The 24241-nt window shown below is 39.3% G+C and overlaps 3 protein-coding genes and 1 non-coding gene across 4 annotated transcripts; 2 read left to right on the top strand and 2 right to left on the bottom strand.

Annotated features, from left to right (window-relative positions):
* The first annotated feature begins 2150 nt into the window (after positions 1 to 2150).
* LOC121331109 (RING finger protein 151-like) lies at positions 2151 to 3233 on the top strand. Its single transcript, XM_041278313.1, has 3 exons — positions 2151 to 2351; positions 2556 to 2652; positions 2914 to 3233. Exons 1-3 carry the CDS (start codon positions 2302 to 2304, stop codon positions 3211 to 3213), a joined length of 447 nt encoding a protein of 148 aa, XP_041134247.1. The 5' UTR covers positions 2151 to 2301; the 3' UTR covers positions 3214 to 3233.
* Positions 3234 to 4316: 1083 nt separating this feature from the next.
* On the bottom strand, positions 4317 to 4444 carry LOC121294208. The gene has a single exon (XR_005946724.1). It is a non-coding gene; the product is annotated as a small nucleolar RNA ACA64 (small nucleolar RNA).
* A 1216-nt stretch (positions 4445 to 5660) lies between these two features.
* On the top strand, positions 5661 to 8502 carry LOC121294099 (40S ribosomal protein S2-like). Its single transcript, XM_041217666.1, has 7 exons — positions 5661 to 5812; positions 5983 to 6072; positions 7098 to 7205; positions 7291 to 7464; positions 7566 to 7725; positions 7996 to 8087; positions 8388 to 8502. Exons 1-7 carry the CDS (start codon positions 5681 to 5683, stop codon positions 8466 to 8468), a joined length of 837 nt encoding a protein of 278 aa, XP_041073600.1. The 5' UTR covers positions 5661 to 5680; the 3' UTR covers positions 8469 to 8502.
* A 2282-nt stretch (positions 8503 to 10784) lies between these two features.
* LOC121331153 (testis-expressed protein 2-like) lies at positions 10785 to 21198 on the bottom strand. The gene is made up of 10 exons (XM_041278366.1): positions 19806 to 21198; positions 19404 to 19446; positions 18415 to 18656; positions 17135 to 17284; positions 16284 to 16383; positions 15542 to 15674; positions 13962 to 14096; positions 13521 to 13733; positions 13043 to 13163; positions 10785 to 11559 (listed from the first exon to the last, which is right to left on the bottom strand). The coding sequence occupies exons 1-10, from the start codon at positions 21180 to 21182 to the stop codon at positions 11467 to 11469; spliced, it is 2607 nt and encodes an 868-aa protein (XP_041134300.1). The 5' UTR covers positions 21183 to 21198; the 3' UTR covers positions 10785 to 11466.
* Between the last annotated feature and the right edge of the window lie 3043 nt (positions 21199 to 24241).

Genomic DNA, 24241 nt, shown 5'->3' with positions numbered 1-24241 from the left:
TAGATTATTATATAATGAATCAAGCGAAACATATGTAAATAGTCATTGGTGAACCATCATTACATAGTAAACTGTGCATTCCCCCTCTACAAATCAATATGCATTCATACTGTTAATGCTAATTTGCAGCTTAGTTATACTGCATCTCATTAGAGGAGGCTTTTCCAGGTAGATCAATCAATACGGGTCTGTGGTACCTTGTCTGTACTAGAATATAAACTAAACAAAGAGTTGAAACACTTACACGCAGTCATTTCACACTTTTTTTTCACAGTTTTATTCACGTCGTAGTTTGTGATTGGTTTGCTGGAAGGATGAGCTCATGAGAACACAGCTGTTAAAAACACACCATGAACAATCACATCACACCCTTTGGAAATGGCAACAGTGCTAGTATCCAGTCAGGTGCCCGTGGTTTTGGAAAGACGGCGAGTTATTTATTAAAACTGATTTTACTTGTAATGTAATAGTATCACTTATGTTTAACAACATAAGTTGTTTTAGTATTGCTATATGTTATGTTTTGTGCAATGTTTTTTAAGCATTGATAAAGCATGACAACATTTTAATGTTAACAAGTAAATTTGCAAAAATCAACAGCCTAAATAGAGGTCAGGAGTTTTGATGTTTCAGTACTGTCACAGATGGTTCTGGCCAATTTCTTTTTGTTATAAGTCATTAGATTCTTCTGCATGGAAGGCCTCGGTTGCAAGGATGTGCGGTTCTTTGATGGACCCAGATTCAGTTAAAATGTGCTTGCCCACTGACGATGGGAATGAGAATGTAGAGATGGGAGCCCAGATAACAAGACTGAAGTTTTTGCAGGTATCAGTCTTTTAAAGGCTGTCACCTACACCTGTGAGCAGAAACTGACTCACTGAGAGCAGAAACTGACCCAAGACTGTCACAGCTACTGGAAGCAGGCTGATCTTTGGGATACAAATTTAACATTTGTGAAACTGCAACAAATATTGTAATGACTGTAATGTGTTTTAAAGATTATGAAACCAGTAGAAAATATTATTAGCAGATCTGTGTAAGGCCTGTGTGAAGAGGTTCATTGCATTGAAGGTCAGACTGGTCTACTGAAAGTTCCAAACCTCCCTTAACAGGCAAAATAATCTTTTTAATTAGACTCAGAGCCTCAAAACATTCTGATCCAGCAAGAGTAGAGTGGAATAATCTATGGAGCACAATTAATATGCCAGGAGCAATCAAACTAGGTTTGATTTTATAGTAAGAAAAAACTAAAGTATTTAAATAAATAAGAAACCTAAAATAATAACATTGAGTAAATGTATGAGCAGTCCTAAGTTTTAAATACTCAGTTAATATTAATAATTAAAAATTAGCCTCTTGCCTTCAGTGTATATCAGTGAAGTAAAATAGAATTGCAGTTTATAAGAGATTGCTATATTAACATACCTGAATTAGAACTACGTGTTATAAAGTCATTTAAAATATAAACTGGAACTCTAACAGTAAACTTAAAGGAATACAACTAATGTTGTAAGCTCGCCCTTACCTGGCTGCCTGTAGTACTGTTGAAGATGACTCTGGTGTAGCGTAGGATGTGTTAATAATGAGTATTGAAAACAGAAATGGAGACAAACAGAAATGGAGACAAGGTTAAGTTTGCACCTTTCTATTGCATCATTTGAAAATGCTTCAATTTACAGTATTGCAGCATGAATGAAATGCAAGCCTGTGTACCTTATGGGCTGTTTAATGAACGCCTAACTTATCATGCAATGTAATCTGACATTTTAAAAGCATGTATGCATTTCTTAAAGTCTATGGTTTTCTAAATGCATTTTCCTGTTGCACTATTTGCATTTTAGAATTGGTTCAAAAGGGCCCCGAAACGTAACTGTTGAAAAGCGAGTGTTTTGTTGTGTCATATGGTCTCTCCAGAAGTCCTAGGAATCAGTCCCATGATAAACCACATCAGTCACTGTCACATTCAGCCTGTGTTTAGTGCATATTCCATGTGTTGTGATTTGTTACTGGCACAGAAATAACCTTATGTTGTAATCTTACATAACAAGTTTTGAGTGCTTATTGATTGAGCCCTGGGCTGAGCCTATCAACATGGTTTAATTGCTGTACCGGGACGAGTCCCCTCACTGGTGTATCCTTGTCATATTGGAATGGGCTAAGCACCCGTATGAACCTGTGTGTAATTATGTGATGTAACCTGGTATATTTGTTTTTTTGCAGAGCGGTGGTTATGATTGTGAGAAGTTTGTAAAGGTGCCAGGCCAAAATCTTGTCTGCATACATCTGCCATGGGGTTTTCAGATGCCCAGCCATGTTTTCTGCAAGAGATGCTTTTTGCAATGGCTGAAGAGGTAATGAATGCTGTTCATTGATATTCGTAACCGCGTGGCTTAAATGTTTACGTATATAAATATAATGGTTCTGGTGCAAAACAGTGGGCAAAACAATATTATTCTATTAATGCACTTACTCGTTTACATTGCTGTGGTTATAGCGACATCTCGTGGCTAACCATGAAACTTTTTTTTTTTTTTTTTTTTTTTTTCTCCCTCCAGGCAGAAAACGTGTCCCTTCTGCAGAAAGGCAGTGTATTGGGAGTTGATGCTTGTGCTGTTCAAACTCAGCAAATCCGTCCGCAGTTTAAAGATGAAGGTAAGGAAGCTATGGCCAGCTTATAAATGACAGAGTGCCACCAATTGAATAACTGACAATCAGAACCTGAAACCAGTATGTTTTGCATCTTGTCTGTTTGTGTGGAGAGGCATAATTTTGGTTGGACAGCGTATGGCTTTGGGATATAAATCTTCAGGTGGTAAAACCCTTATTTAATTACAATCTGCAAAAAGTGTTTTACGGCAATATTTTTGGATGAGCAGAACAGCTACGGTAACAAAACCATTTTTTCCTTTCCAGTGTAAGAATGAAATACATGGCTATTGTGCCATCTCCCCGCTATCCTATCAGTACGGTCACTGTGACTTCAAGGTGACCAGCTGTCCTAACGAAGGCTGCGATGCAGAGGTCACGAGGAAGGAGCTGGCGAGGCACCTGCAGAGCTGCAAGTTCTGGGCGGAGCTGTGTAGGATGAGCTGCGGAACCATGTTGACTCAGAGCCACAAGCACCACAACTGCTACTGGGAGCTGAAGAGGGAGTTTGAGGCTCAGAGTACCCACAAGGCCATTGCTGTAAAACTCAAAGTATATAATCTGTAAAATTATGTAATCTGTCTGTCTCAGCCTTTTCACTCTGCATAGAAGTAGCACACTGCATTGAATATTCCTAACTCTGTTGGAATGACTACATTTAAAAATAATAAAAAAAAAATTAAAAAAAAGTAAAACCAGTTTTAGTACTTTTCATTTTCAACAATATAAAATGGAGGAGGCACTGTCAAAGGAGGATTGAATAAGCCAATGTAGATACTTTTGAAATAACATCACTACAACCATTAAAAAATATATTTATTTTATTAAACATAGTATAAACCAGTCAGCACAATACACGTCAAGACCAAACAAACACAAAATGGGATTACTTCTCAATTCACTCACATATTTACAAATTGACAAGTTAGTTGTTTGGGTATTTATGCACATTCTAAACCTTGTGACTACAGTTAAGTCTCTTTAGAGGCAAGATTTCTAGTATATTATGGAAAGTATTTCAAATACAAAAGTAATTCTTGTGGATCCACAAAACACCAACCAGTTATTGCAGTGTTCTCCCCCTCTTCAAATATTCCTAACTCAAGCTATATGTTGTGGAACTTCGTTAATGCACAAACAATGACATTTTATTTTAGCATAATACTGTAAACAGTTCTAAATGTACTACCAATTGCTGTTGTCACACCAGCTATGACCTGACTGTGGAACATTTAGTTGCAATTACAAAACACGTGTTTTTCTCTTTTGTCCAGAACTATACTAAACACACAACCCTACCAGGTTACACCTACACCACACACGTGTGCATCTTCTTGTAAACCCCTCGCTAGAACTCAAACACGTCCCATACTTGTGTCGACCCACACTCACTGTATTTACATTGTGCAATAAAATCTGGGTGTTTATTTTCTTATTTTTTTGTGCGGCTCCTCGTTATCAATCCAATATACACTTGCTAGTAAACATCTTCCTCAAAGTCGTGACCACACCACCTGCAAACAGAGACAAAATAAGATTACAATTAGACACTGTTGCTGTAGAGAGAAAGTATTATTTTTTTTTTTTTTTACCTCTGATACCGATATGCGAGTTAAACAGTTACTGTATTGTATTATAAATGGATATCAAATGATAGTAATTTTGACATCAAGTGTAGGAACATGGGTTTAATCACCACACAAAACAAGTGGGCAATAAGCTTAATGTACCACTGTTCATGTAGGCACAGATATCTTACCAAGGACAACTAAAACATCCAAGGCAATTTTCAGACTGTGCCAGAAAGCTAATACAAGACATACATTAAAAATAATTATTTCAGCCAATTCAAGTCACATGCGTTTTGTAACATGATTCAATGTGCAAGCCACGTGGTCAACAAGAGTTTACAAATTTATGGTTCATTAGATAAATATGTTGTATATTGATGCCGTGCCGCTTTTTTTACCCCCATCCCCCCTCATGTAAAAATCAAATGTATGCTAACAGTGAAACGCTTAACACAGTATCAACTACAGTATAGGCTACACATCGCCTTGGTTTAGGCCACAGTCGCCTTTACGACACTACATCCTGCTAAACATAATCTACACTTAACAGTATTTCTACTGTATTGTTATTATTATTTAAAATATAACAAAACATCTAGTAACCTGCACTTACGATCTGTATAAACGCAGTTTAGCACAGTACAATATGTGTATAAACTCACCCTCCACAATCCTTCTCCTTCCTCCTCCATGCTGTCTGGCCATGTGCCACCTTCCTGCACTTAAATACTTTATTCTGTGTGGCCGTCCCCAAATCTGAATAACAGGTTAGAGCTGTATTAGCTACGGCGATATAGTATAGATTATTCCGAGTACAGGGCGCGGCGAACTCTCGCGAGCTGCCGGGCCCTTTAAAAACGCACCGCGGCTGCTGCTCCTCCTTCTTAAATAAAAACATCACGTAAGTAATCAAGTGTGGGGAGCACGATGGGGCCGGTCTATCCTTTAAAATCTTAAACATCCTTCATATTTATAGGGTTATATGTGTCTAGTCCTTATGTAAACGTTGTTACAGTTCTCCCTGATGGTCTATTTACATTATTATTGATGATTATTATTATTAGAAAAGTGAAAGACGCAGAGTATGAAATGTAGGCCTCGTTGTAGATTGTGAAGTAAAACTGGTTTTGCACTGATTTTAACTACAATAGCATGAAACTATTGAGTAGACAAAAGTGATTTTAATGACGGAGATCTCTAATGTGACAGTATTTGCATTTTGGGAGAAATTTTGGTACGGCTTGACAGTTCTTTACCATGCACGCTCTTTGCCACATTCAGTAATTATTACAATAATGTAAAAGTGGTTTGCATTGGCTATATTTCTTCTGTAGAACTAGGAAGCCCTAATCTCTTACTGAGCTATTATTAAATAAATAGTATGTTTTCTAACTAGAGTAGATATTAGTGTTAAACGTCTTAATGCATTCGCGTTTCTGACTTTATCCCGTCTCCTGCAGCAAATGGCGGACGACGCCGGTGCTAGAGGAGGTTTCCGAGGTGGCTTTGGCAGTGGGGGCCGGGGACGCGGCCGTGGCCGTGGCAGGGGTCGTGGGAGAGGCCGTGGTGCTCGCGGCAAGGCTGACGATAAGGAGGCGAGTGTTATATTACCGGGGTTTTTGGACAGGGTTTTTCAGTATGTATTTTGTATTTCAACACTGTCATTTCTGACAACGACTAATTGGTTTTGATGCTTTTCCAATCAATTGTCACCAAGAAGTCAGTTTGCTCAATTCACTTTATAGCTCCATTTTTTTTCCTGCAGTGGGTGCCTGTGACCAAACTGGGTCGCCTTGTCAAGGACATGAAGATAAAGTCTCTGGAGGAGATTTATCTGTACTCTCTTCCCATCAAGGTAAATGGGGTATTTTTGCTTTATAGCATATAAGTTGAAGAACTGACACCTTAGCAGATGTAGGGTTGATATGCTAACTAGATGTTTATCAATGAACTAATCAGAAGTTGTGGATTATTTAAGACACTTTTATTTAAAGAGACTTTAGACTTGGGGTGAATGATGCACCACAACTGCTGCTGCAGAGTCACTTACAATAGGTCCCCGGTAAGTCTCGTCCAAAGGACAGAGCACAGGGAGGTTAAGTGACTTGCTCAGGGTCACACAGTGAGTGAGTGGCAGAGTGGGGATTTGAAACTCTAATCAAGCCCTATTGGACCACCATGCCTCCTAAAAGAACACAAATGTGTTTGATATGGTTGGCCATGCAGGAAGTGTACTCCTGCTAGTTAAGCAATCCGTTTTATTGCAGTGATACTCCAGGATGCACTGATCCTGTGTTTTTTAGGTTTTTTTTAATGGATTTAAATGCATTAATTGCTTTATCCTTTTTAATAACTGCACTTCCTGGCAAAGGTGCATTTTGATTTACCTGGTTTGGGGTCAGTTCCTGTTCAAATTCCTTTTTTAAAATTGATTCTCAATCCCCATTCAAGCACATCATTGATCAGTAATTGCAGTAAGCAGTGTTCTGTTAATGAGCTTATGGGGCCACAGTTGACTTCAAATTGTAGTTACTGTTAGCGTCAAATGGAACCACTGGAGACATCTTCAGTAACGCTTGTTTTTTGGATGTTACCCCACTGGGTGACTTTGTGCTATTTGTTTGCAACTTTAATTGAAGCCTGTCAGTTTAACTGGCACAATGGTGGTTTTTAAATCTTGCATTAATTCTGCTCAATCTCTTACTGTTCTCATTTTCTTAAGTTATGGTTGTAAAGTTATGACTAGCAAGGTAAACATTGATGGTATTAAGTCATGTATGTTTCTTATTGGTTTGTATTAAGTAAGTAATCTAAGTAACAGATTTGTAATTTGCCTGTTTGGAATTTTTTTGTGATTTGGTCCAATTTGTTTACTTCCAGGAGTCTGAGATTATTGACTTTTTCCTGGGGTCCTCTCTGAAGGATGAGGTCCTTAAGATTATGCCTGTCCAGAAACAGACCAGGGCTGGTCAGCGAACCAGGTTCAAGGTATGTTTACAATGTTGTCATCAAGACTCTTGAAAGCTTTTTTGTTTTTTGTACTTCATATAACATTATATGTCTTTTGTGTTAGGCCTTTGTTGCCATTGGGGACTACAATGGCCACGTTGGTTTGGGTGTCAAGTGCTCAAAGGAAGTTGCTACTGCAATCAGAGGAGCCATCATCCTGGCTAAACTGTCCATTGTCCCTGTAAGGAGAGGGTACTGGGGTAACAAGATTGGCAAACCCCACACCGTACCTTGCAAGGTAGGAAACAATTCCTTATCTAACAAGATCAATCGATTTGTGGGTGTGACCATTGCTCTATCGTTTCCTGTTTTTAATAACCTGCTTGTCTTGTGCCTCAGGTGACTGGTCGCTGTGGTTCAGTTCTAGTGCGTCTGATCCCTGCTCCCCGTGGTACTGGCATCGTATCTGCCCCTGTACCAAAGAAACTGCTTACGATGGCTGGTATTGATGATTGCTACACTTCAGCCAGAGGCTGCACAGCCACGCTGGGCAACTTTGGTGAGTTTGGACTGCTCAGGCCTGAACATGCCTAACTTTCATTGATAATGATGGGCGTTTTAAATCTCCTCAGCTCTGCTCAGATATGCCTACACTGTGGTATAACTGTCTTTAAACAGGAGAGAAAATAAATGAGTATGTTAATGCACGGCAGGCTAACCTCTTCATGGTCTTCCTGTTCCTTTTTCTGAACTCTACACGTCTTAAGTTTATTTTGTGTGTTAAATTTTGTATGCTAGATCTTTTAACCAAGTGCTGTCTTTTCTACAGCCAAGGCTACCTTTGATGCCATCTCCAAGACCTACAGCTACCTGACCCCTGATCTCTGGAAGGAAACTGTCTTTGCCAAGTCTCCATACCAAGTAAACATTTTTATTGTGTACAGCCTTGTTTAAATGGCTGTGTTTGCATGGTTTAAATGGCTACAGCGGGGCTTATGTTTTATAAAGGGTGAGGATGAATTAAGATTGAGGGTTCATGTCCCACTGTGGTTGTTCTAAGTCTCGGATAAAGGCGTCTGCCAAATAAAAATCTGTACACCTATTTAATGTCCCTTAAATTGGCAGTTTTTTTTAATATGAAAAATGTAATCTTACGTCTTTGTTCAAAGTTGTGTACAGACTTGATCCATATTGTGCTAATGTAATGTTTTATTTTTGCAGGAGTTCACCGATCACTTGGCCAAGACCCATACCAGGGTTTCTGTGCAGAGGACCCAGGAAGCTGTTCCACCAACCTCTTAAATATGTTTGAGGAAAATAAATATTTTAACTGAAATACTGTAGTTTGTGTCAATTTACTTTGCGCTGTACCTTCCTATGCCTCATAACTTGCCCATACACTTTGTAAATTTCACTTGCGGTAACTTGCATTTAAATTGGTTTTGCAAAAACTTAATACTAGGAGCATCATAAGTATTCAGTTCTAAAGTAGTTAAATTGTGTCAGTAACTTCCTAAAAAAAACAATGTAATCCATATCTAACTTGAACATTGCTTAGAGAAATCATGAACTGGTTATTTACAGTTTACATACCTACAAACCTGTTGAACAACAATCTTTTTACATGTTGAAATAGCTCCAGACTATAAAATACTGCAATCGATTCAATTAGCTTAGTAGTCAATTTACCAAATACAGTGATCGCATCTTTGCTCTTGTCAGTGATTTAAATTTGGCTTTTTGTTGCAATAATTCTCCAATCATCCATGGTGGTTGTACTGAAACTGGCAAGTTTGCTTTAGAAAGCTACATGCTGTTATTTAGATTAATGCCTTATTCTAGGTTTGGCATTTATTCAAGATTCATCTACAGCTGTAGTTAATTCTTGTATACACAACTATTTATCAACTCTTGTTCTATTGGAATATTCATAAATATGCTGTCAATTTAATTTGCCCCTGTAAAAATGAAAATTGGCATTGCTGGGGTGTCAATATGTATGGGAACAGTAAGGACATTTGAATACAGAGTCAAGCTTTTGTGTGTCAACTAATATTTTGATCTATGCATCACCCAAAGTAAAGTATTTAAGCTGCAAACAACCTTTTTCCCAATAACTATTACATTAATACATTGTTGCCAGGACTAGACATTTGAACAATAAAATGCTGAGGGACTCTCTTAAATCAGTTTGTTAATCTTGAAGTACTGGTTCATGTTAGGCTTCAGCAGCAGTTGTTGCTTTCCACTGCAATCAATCATTCTGTGCTTCTGTTTCATCATGCATTTCTGGGCACTGGCCTAAGCTCTGAGATCACTGTCTGCAAATTTGTATTTCATAGGAACAAAAGCGCAACAAGGAGAGCTTGTCTACAGTAGTTTCAAGACCACCCTACAAAAAAACAAATAAATGTAAAATTCACTGCTCCAGAAATAAATACAAGACACACTTAGGCTCTATGTTCTACAATTTCTAGCTGGACCAGAGTACCTTTGTGTTCATCAACAATATTTTTTTTTTCTTGTCACAGTTCTGGAAATATCTGTTCCCTTCCCTCTGCTGACAAGCCCCCAGTCACTCCTGGACATGATCTGCCACGACAATTACAAGGGATAAATGGAACCTTGTCTAAAGATTTGGGATCAACTGGTCTATATAGTTTTATTGATGTTTAAAATGATATGATAAAAAAATGACTACCTTTGGGGGCACAATGTGCTGGATTCTTAATTTTCACATGTTCCTGCCTTGGATCTGCTCTTGATCTGGATCTCAAGGACCCTAACATTTCAGGTTAAATTATTTCAAGTTACAAACAATTTTATAGTTAACTGGAAATCTTCCAACTGTTTAGGAGCTGAAAACAATTGCGGGGAAGTCCATGATTTCCTCATGCTGAAGGGCTGTGTCATTGGGACCAAAAAGCATGTCCTAACACTCCGGAAGGTAAGTGGACTCTCGCAATAGGTATAAGCTTGAGGTCAGGACCCTAAATGCACAGGATTACTCACTGTCCTCATCTGCTCTTGTTTCCAGTCTGTCCTCGTGCATACCAGCTGCAAGGACCTGGAGCCTATAGTAATGAAGTTCGGCTATGGGTGCTGCCAGACGGCAGGAGAAGAGCCTTCATGATGAGTGGAGTTCACACCTGCATTGCAGAAAACCACCTCCAAGGGACCAGCTCCCTATAAACACCAGCTAACCATTAAGGTCTGTCTGTCAGTCCTGCTCACTGGGGATACAATCAATCAGAACCAGCTCTTTATTTACAGTAGATGGGAGAGTGAAAGGATAGAGGGACCAATAGGGGGATATATCATAAGTGTATATGTGCAACGGTGATCCTTTGGAATGCAAAGCCTTTCTAACTCTTTGCTCATTTCCACTTTCTTAGGGTCTTCACAAGGAGGACCTTCAAAGGAAGACCCCAGAGGTTCATGAAGAGGCCGAAGGTCCCTAGATTGCGTGGCAATCAAACCAATGATTAACTTTAGTGTTGTGTGGTCATTTGCATCAAAAAAAACGTTACCCTGAATTGTTTTAGGGACCTATTTTTAAGAGTGTAAAGTCAACAGCATGGCAGCTTGCTAGAGATATAAAAGAATGCACAGCAAATATATGTACCGTTTATTAACATTTGACAGACAAAATACAGAAAGTCAGTGTTAAAACATGCACTTACCTGTGGGTTTGCAGTCTTCAGAACATCACAATTTATAAAAGATATCAAAAATAATCTTTTTATAGTGCATGATTAGCCATTCCTAGTACTATTTGTATTTTAGTGATTTCAACTGGCCAACTGATATTCAGAATTGCTGACAGAACATTTATGCATATGAGGTTGATGCATATGGTAGTACTGTAGTGAAGTTTCTATTGGCTTTGTGCAATAGATGATTGGTTACCACTGTGTTTGCAGAGCACTGTATAAGGAAACACAGTACATTGTTAAGGTAAGGAAATTCTGGAAGTATCACATACAGTATTAACAAGATGCATGTAACAAATCTATAAAAAAACATCAAAGCAGTCCGACATCATTTTATGGCACGCACATTTCTTACATTTTCTTTTTTTACAGTAAAATATATTTCAGTATTTAAAATCTGTCCATAAACAAGATGCTAAGCTCAGTGCTGTACGGCACTCTTAGTATCCAATGTAGGTTCTTGTGCCTCACCCAGAGCTGCCTTGGGTATATAAAAAGTACCAAGTGTTAGTAGCTCATCAAAGCTATTCAGTAACAGGTGATGTTTCAGGTTCTGTTTTCTCCGGAGACTCTTCAGAAGGCTGTCTTCAGGGCTCTGCTGGGGACTGGGCCAGATTGTCCAGGCCAGAGTGCATGATGGGAAGGTATAGGTCATCCATGTTTGGCATCACAAACACTTTCTGTTTTTTTTTTTGTTTTTTTAACATTTTTTTATAGAGATAAAAACAGGACAGTTAAAAACAACCTACCTACAAAAATAAATCCTACATTTTAACCAGTTAATATCTTTAGAACTGTGGGGTACACTTCAGCTTGTGTTGCTGTGTTTGTTTAATCTAGTGAAAGCAGCAGCGTTTATTTCATGCTTCAAGTCTGCACATTAAAGTAGACTAGGATGAGTTTTGACTGTGTGGTCTTTTTAGGAATGGCCTCTTAAGTTTTCCAGTTGGAGTATGTTTCTGGAGATAATTATCCATAACTTCTAAACACGCAATAGTGAAACATATAGATATACTTAAAAAAACATATTGAATTAAATGACAATCATTTTGACTAGAAGTGGTTCTCAGTGTCCGAGGTGTAACATTGACAACATTAAGTAACACATCTAGTCAAAACGTTTGTCATTGAATGTAATATGTTTGTTTGAGTGTTTCTGAAAACACTGCTTCAGGTTAAAGAATATATTAATATTAATATTAATATATAACATAAGAATATTTAATATAGCACATAGGGCTATATTTTCAAAGCATTTACTCCAGTCTTTAAACGTCTGTTAATTTTACAAAACTAAAACCAAACAGCTGAGTAATATAATTAAGGTTCTGTTGAGCACCCTCAAGGTGTTTGATGGCCCATAATGTCTTATTTTCAGACCATGTTTGAAATGAACTTTTCACATAAAAACCTTTGCACTTTTCAAAGGAAATATGTTGCCAGACTTTATTAGGACTGTATGTAATTAATTTGTGGAACTTCATGGGCTTTGATGGTGCTATGCTGTATGTCAGTTCAGCTACAAGGAAATCTTGACATACCGTAAACATACTGTACAGCACATTAAAGTAAATGTTACAGATACTGTTAGCAATGAAAAAGCTAACAAAAATGGGAATGGTTTTCAGAACAGGTTTTTGGAAAATGAAAACTCAAAACGAGAGAGAAGCAGTGTACCCAGCAAAGTAGTAGAGGAGGGTGGCTGGTAAGTGTTGCTTTAGAGGTTTTTATGCTTTGTGTCTCTAACTGAACACAAGGCTTCAATTCAGTTCTCTTTCATCATCACAGTTAGAAAAGCAGCTAGGCAATCCTAGCTCTGCCAGACAGAGGTCTCAGGCGTATGGCCCCTGCAGTTCATAATCCTTTCTCTCAGCAGCATCAGTAATAACTGTGCACCACAGTTCCTTTAATGGTGATGAGAATCATCTCTTATAAAGTATAACAAATGTTATTCATTTCATAAATTAGCATTAAAACAATACCTGATACTATAACTATGACTTTTTTTACCTCTTTTTAAGAGATGTAATTAAAACTCCAGTGATGTTTATTTTTCATTAACAGCAGGGGGTGCTGTGCTTTAATGCAATCTACACACACTTGATATGCTTGTTTCTTATTTATTAAGCCTTAATCAAACCTACAGGTAATTGTTATTCTCACCTGGAATTCCTGCTGGAGTTTCTTCTCTATCCACTCTGTGACATGGGAGAAGGTCACTTTCCTCTCGCCCAGCTTGGGCCTCACCTTCAGGTCCAGTCTTGGGGGGATCTGGAAACTGTACCTGGGGAAAAGAGGAAACACCTTGTTTTCAAAGTCTCCTCATTCCATCCTTTCCTGGCTAAGGCTTTCTAGAACTTACAGACACAGTTCTCATTCGACAAGCAGTGAGGATTCACAAACATTTAGCGTGAGCTAAAAGAGAAGCTCGGCTTGCCCAGCCATAAGGTTCTGTTATCATGGCTTGTCATTGCGTTACCACTCGGAAATGAACATCACCAAAACAGGGACAACTGTTAGTTACTTCATATGGTTTATAATGCTGAAAAAACAACAGTGACATCATAGAGCAGGCCTCATAGCCATGACATAGCAGTCCAAATTGTGAGCTGACAGGAGGGGATTGCGTTTCGGGATGTACCATAACCGGTCAGTGGGGGGCGGTGGGATGTTGACAGCGAGCTTCCCCGACAGCTCCTGCACCTCCACGGTGAGCAGCACGGGCGTGTTGGACACCTCCTTGATCTTCTTCTTGATGAACTCATTCTCCGTGGCCTTCTGGAAGTATTTAGACTTGGCGATTTTATCCACAAAGCGGAGGATCTTCCGGCTTGTACTGCTCCCAGCTACGTGGCTAAACCAGGAACAAACAGGCACATTTTTGTTTGGAATTAGTGTCACAGAAGAATATATTCATTTTAAATATCCTTAGCTTTTACCGATTTTTTACATTTCAATATATGGCTGTATGTCTAAATTTCTGTTTTTGTTGAACTGTTATAGTGATAGAAAGAATAAAATCTGCATAAATGTTAAGCAAATTCTGCGAAAACTCCTGGTGGCTGATTGGTGCAATTTTTACCCCTCAGTGCCAGGGGGTGTGGCCTTGTCTCCCAGGAGCCAATGCGGTTCAGTGGGTGGGACCTCTTCATCAGAGGACCCAGCGCTTGAAGATTCCTCATCACTGTCTGCCAGCAGGTAGACTCGCGTCTTCGACCTGTCAACCAATATTTCAATAAAATGGCTATTCCCGGAGGTTTAATCTTGGTTATTAATATCAATCAGGCAGGTCAGGATCTGGAATGAAGGCAGCAGCTGGCTGTACTTTTACTGAATAGGACAGCGCTATTGGATAATACACAAAAATCACTGCCCCAGCACCAAGTCCTAAATCCCTAGGGTCTATATGACCTGAATCCACAATAAAAAAGCACCAGGGACTCAAACTAAGGCTGGCTGGGCTGCAGTTAATCCATTACTACTGTCAAAGGTTTACACTGTTGCTAGAGTAATAAATTCATGGCACTGCAAGGGATTCCTTCTACTTAGTTCCCAGCGTCTCTTCATTTATTTATGTTAAATAATTACAAGTCCTTTGACAGGAGCGAGGATTCACGAAACAATGTCTACCAGTCTCATTTACAGAATAAGAGCCACATCAAACAGACTTAAAGGTATACATACAGACTGGAACATGACATTCACAATAAAAATACCACAACTGGCATCTGACCTATTCCAATGTGAATTGATAGGAACCAAATTTGAGAAAATATTAAACTATTTGATCTCATTTGTAATTATATTAAAGGATTAGCAAGCCATGTAACCCCAACCATAAAGCTTATCATTCATTTATAAAAGTATGAAACACTATTCGTAAATTCCAAAGCATTTAATCAAGGTAGTGGGTGCCTGGTTAAAACTGGATAGCAAATGTTTCAAATTGTGCCTGACATCATATTTTCCCTATAGCCCTCATCAAATGTATCTTATACACAAAATCGTACCCTTAGCCATGTGATCAGAAATGTTACATAAACCTATACAAAGTTGGGGACAATCGTTATAGTATAACAAAGGTTAAATACTGTTGAATACCACAGTCTCTAAATCTCTCTGAGCGATTAATGCATACTGACACAGCTTTTATCTTCACCAGCAGCCCATACTAGCCCATGATGCCTCTGTCCTGTTCTCTGGGCAACACTAACCCAAGCAGACAGTCAGCTACCATTCATAGAACACACAGCATGCCTCTCCATTACCATATGCTGCAGAGGGCCAAGTGGAATAAGATGATGCATTAACCAGGATTAGGTAATGGTGGCGCAGCAGGCTAATCTAATACCTTGTATTAGACCTGGGTTCAAATCAGTGTTCCCAACCTCCAGTGGAAATAAGTTCACATCAGAATTGTGTATGATTTGGTATGCTTAAAATAAATCAGAAAATTCCTTCTTAAAGATTCTATGCTTTTAAAAAAAAAAAAAAAAGCATCCAAGTAACCAGTTTCAAAGTCTCTGGAGGCAGGATCACCCATAGGAATGTCAAGTAAATCACACAGAGGTTACATGTGTGTACAATCACAGATGTTATTCACAGATGGATGTTGCAGTTCCAATGGATGCTAGTGTGGTACTAAAATGCTCCGATCCCTACCCCTCCCTCCCAGGTTCCAGCAGGCTGTCTTTGTCCCCCATGGCTTTTTTCCCCAGCTTGCACAAGTTCATCTTGGTCTCCAGAGTCATCTGCAGTAATCCGTTATAGGTCACCTCCAGGTCCAGCCACAGACCTGAAACAGCATAAGGTCATCTATTCTATTACAAAATAGAAAATATACAGTACTAAATATGCATACCTCTGGACAAAGAAGAAGTAGCACTGCATTGTAAGTGCATTAAGGAAAGTTACGTTTGAATTTAGCTCATGAGCTGTTTCTTGAAGCCTATTTTTATTACCTAAATTCTGACTGATATTCTGTTTTTGAAGAACAGTCAGATTTAATTCATCAGAACATGCTTTAAATCTTATACCTCATGAATTAAAGCTTCTTCAATACAGCCGGCTGACACTCACAGCAATTCCATTTTTATTCAGTGTTGAGACATTCAAACTGAAACATGACTGAAGGTGTTCGACACAACAGAAGACTGAGTATCCGAAGATACAGAAAGCTTCCTCAGAGCCTGAGGCACGCATAATTACACTAAACTGAACAGCAGAACAGGAATAGAAATCACGAAGGGGGCGGAGATGAGGCACGAAACAGCTCCCAACTGGGGGCCAAGCAGGCATGAGACGTTTTCATCAGGTTCCAGACAAATTTAAACGCTGCATGAGTCTCTCAGGCTACTTGATTGTTTTTCTTTCTTTGTGCTCTCGAAATATTTTCTAGCCTTACCCCTGTGGTTGATGGAGGGCTTTGAGGTACTCAGGATCTGAGGCAAAGATGTTCCCATGTCCAGTCCTGTTAGAGTCAGCTCGTTCATAAAGTAAGGTAACTGCAGGGCAACAAAAAATAAACATAGTATATAAGGATTTTATGACTTTACTATAATTATTTTGAAGAATGTAAGGACAAGATACAGAGCTGTTAGATAAGTTGACAGCTTTGAAAGCTTGACAAGACCAGTGGATCTCCCTTCAGACTCTCTGGGTTCGTGTCTGTAACTGTCTGCAACTCATTTACAGGTGGTCTGTGCAGATCACAGCCCAGAACAAACCTCTGCAACCTGCTAACAGCTTGTTTAGTCTAACAAACTACAACAAGCCGGGTTGTACAAGGCTGAAGCTGCTAAAACAGCTTTTGGGCTTGGTTGATCTCCTGACTGCATTGATAAACAGATAGACATTAGGTGGTACATTAGCCGTGGTACAGCACAGAGTTATTTAGTTAAAGAACAACTCCCCAAAAAAACAGATTTGTATTTTACAATGCTTTTTAAAAATATATTTTAATGCTAAAATAATAACACAATTCAGCCACCATGTGGCAAAATGTAAAATCAATAATAACTCCTTAAACTTATTTTAGTTACAATATTTTAGTTTTTTTGCTCTGTAGATATTTTATAGATGGACAGAGTAAACATGATTTTTTTTACTGTTTTAAAAGATAAAAAGACTCCTGAGAATACTATACTAAAGTGCTATAGCCTATATTTGAAATATAGGGTATAGCACAAAATTAAACTATTTTATAACTATATGAGCCTGAGGATAAGGCATAGGGAGGTCTGCCCCTTATCTCACCCAGATTTTGCTCAACTTCTTCTGGATCTTGCATGCCACTTGATCTGCCCAGTACTTCTCCCTCAGAAAGTCCCAGAGGATCCTTCCAATCAATGCATTGATCCAGGCTGGGTGAGCCTTGCTGCTGCCTCCTAGCGGGTCACTGGGGAACTGTGGGCGAGATAAACATAGGTCAGAGGTCACTATTGTAAAAATAATCCAACAATTTCCTGCAGAGTTGCACAGGGACCAAGTAAAAGAAGTTTCAAGAAGTTAAAATCAATACATGCATCTCCTGCAATGACAATACCAAGGGTTCAGATTGTTTGTTGGTATTGTTTTACACATCCTCTGTTAATGGTAGTAGCTGGAGTAAGCCTGTTTAGTTGAATGACTGGCCAGAAAACTTGTGTGCCTGATTCTGAATAGGCAAACATCCAGTCACAGGTCAGAGACAGCTCGTAAACAATGAGAAAACTTTGGAGTCACCTCAAGCTGGCATCCAATACATGCTTTCAAATTAACAGTCTGGTGATGATGAAGCAAATTCTAGTATATCACCACTCAACGTGACAAACAGACAGCGAATTATTGTCCCCTGTAATTTAATACTCCAGACTGCTGATAAGGTTTTCATCTGAATCGATCTATGTAAATACAGTATAATCGTAAATCTCGAAAAACTACTCACTTCTAAATTTTTTGTAGTCATTTTTATATTACTTTAGTATAAACTCATGTTAATTTGGATTCATATGTTGTTTTTTTCTGACTTTATGTGAACGAAAAGACACACATTTGCCCGTTTTCCCATTGGAAATAGTGATATTTTGAAATATCACTGTCCTGGTCACAAAAGCAAAGTTTGTGGGGAATAATAGCCATTTTCTATACTTATGAGGCATAAGCAATTAGGAAATAACACTTACTACCCAGGAACAAAAATTGTGTTACATAGTGTTATCAATTTCATTCTCCTAAGTAATGACTGAACAGCCTGACCATGGATATTAATAATTGATCATAAAAAAATAAATTTAAAAAAATCTCATGTTTTGCCAACAGTTCTGTAGGCTGACTGGTTAATATAAATACAAAATTAGACCTAACTTACAAAGTTGAACCCAAGTCCAATTCCACTGTTTTTTTTAAGGATATACTAGTAACTAGACATCCACCTGTATCATAGATCACAGACAATGGCAAACAACAATGACCCCTCTATTAGTGCAACGCCTATTAGAAACAGTTCATAATAACAAATCTAAAGACAGTTTCCTGTGTGAAGCCGTGCTCAGTACCTTCGTCTTGACTCTGGGGCTGCTGGCTGCACTGTGGCAGGGGCTGAGCAGTGGGCTGGAACTCTCTGACATGATGAAGTGGGCCATAGAGGTATTGTAGTCCAGAATTATCTTCTGGCGCACACTCCCAGCTAGGTCCCTGAGTCCGAACAGGGAGGCGATATCCTCAGTGCCCCCCCTGCTGGAGCCACCACTGTACAAGACTTGACCTGAGGAGCTGGAGCTGTGGCTCACTGACACACCTGTCATACACACACAGCATTGCATATTAATAACACAAGTGGATTTTCAGTCAGACTAAACAAGAAACAACATCTGACTCTATATAGAGGGAAACAAGTCTAGATAGGATATAGGAGGGGGAAACTGGCATACATTGCCAAGAATGTACAGTTATACAATACAAGTTTAATCTTGTGGCCCACATTTTGTCCTTAATAATGCCACTCTGAGGGAAACCCCTGCGACGAAATAGAACTAGAATTCTAAAATAGAATAAGAATGTGGAAACTTAACTGTGGCCTCATCATTTTGCACCACATTTTGTGTGACAGGGTGAGGGACATTTAGTTTAGACGTAAGTGCTAAAGCCATTAATCCTTCCCTTGCCAGAATGGAACAGACCAGTGTCTATGGCTGGTTTATGGTAGCCATCTTGGTAAGGTCAGCCACATAGATGCTTTCAGCCTTCCCTTCTCTAATTCTCATGATGGCTCAACTGTCTTGCACTGAATCAATCCAGACCATGATATAGTGGCCTGAGTTCCTGCTCTCATCAGCTTTCATCAGCTTAATGTTACTAATTACTGTTATCATCCAATGAACGACACGGTGGCCAGGCAGTTTGAAATTTAAATGACTTAAGGGGCTTTGAAGGACCACTGAAGCCTGTGGAGACAGAATCACAGCATCCTGACTAAAATCAGTTAGACAACAGACAAGCATTTAATTTTATAAATTGTAACTGGGCTGGATATGCAAAGCATTACTCTGTGTAATCTTGCTTTCAACTCCACTGGGGATGCAAGTGAACTGAAAAAAAACCAACAGAGAATACAGAATAACTAGTTTCCTGAAATAGGCTGGTATCTGGTACAAACATGCCATTGGATTGCAGCTAAAAAGCAGTTTGAATGACAGTATTGCTGAGTGTATGACTGTAATGAAAAATACCTTGGATCTTTTTTTTTTTTAGCAGTTGTGATAAACATTGATTTCCATAGTAGTGGCATAAATCAACGGAAATGAAACGTGAGATCCGAAAGAGAAACCAGTTATCTGTTAATCAAATCAAAGAGTGCACGTTCCAACGAAGAGAGTGTCAAAGATGACAACCAAGTAATGGCAACCTCCCTTAAACCCGATACACCTCCTTGGTTCTATGAACGTACCTTCAATACATCAGGCTGCTTGTGTTCCTTTATAAGAAGCTCTGACTGCAGACAATCATGAGCTGATGGCAGCTTTCTGGCAAAGTGTACTGAGTTCCTAGGAACTAGAAGCAAGATAACCACCAAGCCCACCATAACCCCGCAGGCCAGGCCCAGGCAGAGGCCTGACATGTAAGAGGGCAAAGGCAGGACAAAGTAACCGTAGGCCAGTGTGGCGATGCAGAACAAACATTTACTTGGCACAGGTTGAGAAGTCTGTAAGGAACCAAGTTCTCTGCTCATCTTGGGAGACAATTCTCCACTTTCTACCCCTGTGCTTTCAGTACTGGGTTTGATTTCTACTACCTGCATGACGTCCCCATAGGTGCAAATTTCATACTTGCTACCACCGTTACCCAGTTTGCATTTTGGATATGGTGACAAACATGACTCTGACAGGCTCTTTTTGGCATGCCTGACGGGAGTCTCCCAAACAGACAGCCTGTCGCACTCCCCTCCTCTTCTGGCGTTTTTGCTCCTAGCTAGGTCCCCTCCTGAATCCCTGTTGGTCTGACTGCCGACACCAGGAGAATCGCTGGCACCTAGCTTCTGTTTTGAGTTCTCTTCGCCAATGATCTTGCTCAGCATGCTGAGGGGCTCCTGCATGGCCTCTGAGAACTTCCTCTTGGTGTCTTCAAGTTTGGCCTCAACTTCCAGCACTTTGAAGAATCTTCCTTTGCTCTTGGATGGCGAGATGCTGGGGGAGGAAGGAGCAGTCTTAAAATCTCCATTCCTGCCTTTGGGCTGGGTTAGCTGCCTCCAAAGGTGGGTGTTAAGTTTGGAGTCGGACTTGGACTGGGTGATTTCAGGCTCATGCCGGGAGATTTCTGTGGATATAGACTTCACAAGACTGAGCAGAGGCCGGGGTTTGAGCGAGGTGGTCTCCTTGGACTCAAGCTCAGTGGAAAGAGACTTGACAAGTTTCATGTACAGTTTGGGCACCGAGGAACTATAGATGTTGCCTGGAGACGTTTCTGGAGAAAAGAAGCCAGTGGAGTAGGAAATGTCCCAGAGTGACCCCGAAAGAGAAGAGGAGGACGGAGAGGTTGGTATGTGGAAGGTGGAACCCAGGCCATCTTCAAAATTCTTTCCACTTTCTGAAGGTGCTTTTTCCTTGGTGAAGATGACTTCCCCCCCATCCTCGTCTTTGTCCAGTGAGAAGATTAGCTCATTGTCCTCCAGGCTGTCCCAGTCCTCCTCTTTGCCAGCCATGGTCAGCTGTATGACAGTGCCCTGGTTGGTGGTGGCTGGCGGTTCTTGCTGTGTGGGGAGGAGTGACTGGTTATTAAGGTCAAAGGAAAGTCCTAAGACTTGCTTGTCTTCAGCAGACTTGGCCATTGGTTACATTCCCATCCCAGGCTATTCCTGAAAATAAAAAAAAATTAAAAAACAGAAGGGACAATAAGATGTGTTCTTTTATTGTTTGTGTTTGGTACCAAAATCACTTGTAACATATATTTATAGCTCAAAAGGATGCTATTCACTTGGTTGTATTGGAGAAAGAGTAACAAAATGAGTCTGATGTGCCAGAACAGCTGATGGAATTATACATGAGCAAACTGGTATGACCTGGAAATGAAACAAATCTAATTTAGTTTTGACTGCAGTTGCCTGTGATCAGAATCTGGGCAAACATGATTCTCCAGAGGCCAGAGGAACATGTAAATGAAATAGGATAGCGAGCAAGCTAGGATGAACCAGTACGATTGGCAAAAAAGCTGCTTTCCTTTATTAGTTTGTGTTTTTTCTTTATCATCCAGAGTTATGCAGCATTACAAACCCTGCTGTGCTCTAATTTTCAAAGCTTACTGATGCCTCTGCATAGTTATTTATTTTTATTAATTGCTAGGAGAAGACCAGCTGATATTGCATTGTGACCATGGTAGTGCACTTCTTCATCAATACATTGCAGCTCTCCATTGGGATATAAACATACACACTATAAGACTGCTTTAAAGAAATGTCATCTCCTATATAATGTCAAGAGCTTGGAATAACTGGGTACGGGCTGTGGGTGGGGGGGGGGGGGAGACAAACAGCGATAAAAGGTCACAGTAGAGGATGCAATATCAGCACAAACCATAATTGCAGAGACATACAAGCAAACAAGACTTAAGGGGTCTATTTGAATTTAAACAGTGAAAGATTTAAGTCGCACTAATACAATGCTTATTGCATTTATGTTAAGGAAGGTTTCAATAACAAATCAATAAATCTAGTCTGCTGTTAATTAGATCTGCTGCAGTTTGGATTATTACAACAAACCCCACAGTATTACCACCTTCAAGCTGTTGTTTGTACAGGTTAGAACGGAGACAGTAAAGCCTCGAACAATGTTTGATCATCCATTGAGTGACTGATAGAGTAGAATCACCCTGTTCCCTGCAGCTGATAAACATTTGATGTCAGAAAACAATACGTGATTTCCATGATGGCTTGCTGTCAAAATGAAAAAGTGACAAAGCAGTGACTAGGATGACCTGCTGCAGCAGAGTCAAGAAGCCTGCAGCAGGACTAATCTGCTGAGCTGCGGCTGGCCTTATTGTTTTCAATTTGCTCCACAGTCCATTTAGACCAATATCTACCGCAGCAGTAATGTAATGTAATCTCTTCAAATAAAGCCAAAATTTAATGGCAAGCTGTCCCCAAGCAGTTCACAGCTACAGAATGTTATTGTCCTTCCAAACACAATAAACAAATCTGCCCATTTTAACAAGCACTGAAAAAATTTATGTTTAAAAATTGCATCTTTGTTTTATTATATTATTTCCCTAATCAACAGCTCTGGCACAAGGGCATAACTGGGGCAATGTAATGTCCCCCAGAAAGACAGCAGTGCAAACATATATGTGTGTGCACAAGCTGTCTCGGGATATTGAGAATTGTAAACATTTTAGTTCACATATCTAGATTTGTGCATCATGGGTATTATAGATCGGCAAAATGGGTGTGTTGAGAGTTATTTGCAAGGTCAATGTAAACATTTTTGTTTGATTTTCAGATTTTAGAGTTATTACACTCCTGTGAGATCCCAAACAGATGTGCCTCCACCCACAATTGTATGGCTAAAACCACTTACCCTTTAAGATGTTCATATATTTTAGCCAATTTTTTCTCTTAAAAGGATCTGAACCCAATTCCCTTTTTTTCCATTAATAAAGCAGATTCCTTAAAAGCTGGATCTGATTTTGTTGTTTTTTGTTTTTTTTTCACAAAATAGCTTGCTGCTTGAATTGGTTCCCAGTAGAACAATCTATATTTCATTGGGTTGGATCTGGTGAGATCTCTATTGATTTGTTGATAATCAGATCAATAACACTGTCATTCCGACACTTTTCACCAGCACTAATTCACAACAACAAACAAGAAGCCAAATCCTTTGCTGCGTCCTCGTTATGCACTTGCCACGGGCAGTCTCTGTCTCTTATTATAACAAACAGCTTGACTGTGTGTCACCATCAGCCTTTCAGGGTGGGAGACTCCTGTCCAGAGTATTGCTTGTTACATAACCCGTAGATCTGCTGCTGCCCTTATACACAAATACAATAACTAAATTAACGGAGGCATACTTTTAAAACTCAGCCCTGTCAAACTTTCATCCTGTTTTAGCTATAAATAAACCTTTGATGGTTTTCTAATTTAATGACCCCTGATCTTACACAAATATTATTATTATTATTATTATTATTATTATTATTATTATTATTATTATTATTATTATTTTTAAAGTTCATCCTTTCCATGCACAGAAGCAGTGAGAGTTGCAATTCTTCACTCTGTTACATGCATTCGGAAATGCAAAAAGATCTGCAATGTTTATTATAGTGCCAGAACTTGGTTTACTTTAGAAACCTTTATAATAACGGATAAGCAGGGCTGGCTGTGCTAATTCTAAATGACAAGCTCTCAGAGAGTTAGAACAGTTCAGCAGCATGGAGACATGAGGGAGAAGTGGAAATTACATTTATGTAAACTCAAACACACATTTACAATCATTTGCTAGTTGAGATGTTTTAAAAAGGAAATTTTGGTTTTATAAATGCTCAAGCATGCAAGGTAATCAGTGCCTTACTTGACTTAAAAGCCTTTTGAAGCTTCTGCAGTAAATACTTTTGTTAGGTATATGCCTGAAGTCAGAACCTGAATCCCAAAACATACCGAATGCAAGTGTATTCAAGGTGGGTATGACTGCATCATCTTTCATTGCTGATACAGATCAGTATGGTAAAAGAAGGGCAATCGGACAGATGATTACATGAGATGAAGATGTTGAACAGGTTTGGTTTACATAAGCTTGCAAAGCTCAGTTAATATCAACTTGCAAAGCTCAGCATTAAAACCGTACATATATGTGATAGAGGCTTTTCACATTTAAGTGTTGCGTGGTCATAAGCCAT

This window comes from Polyodon spathula, chromosome 18 (genome assembly GCF_017654505.1).
Source record: "Polyodon spathula isolate WHYD16114869_AA chromosome 18, ASM1765450v1, whole genome shotgun sequence".
Taxonomy (NCBI): domain Eukaryota; kingdom Metazoa; phylum Chordata; class Actinopteri; order Acipenseriformes; family Polyodontidae; genus Polyodon; species Polyodon spathula.
The sequence above is the reverse complement of the archived record's forward strand: the minus strand, read 5'-3'. Positions and strand labels throughout refer to the sequence as shown.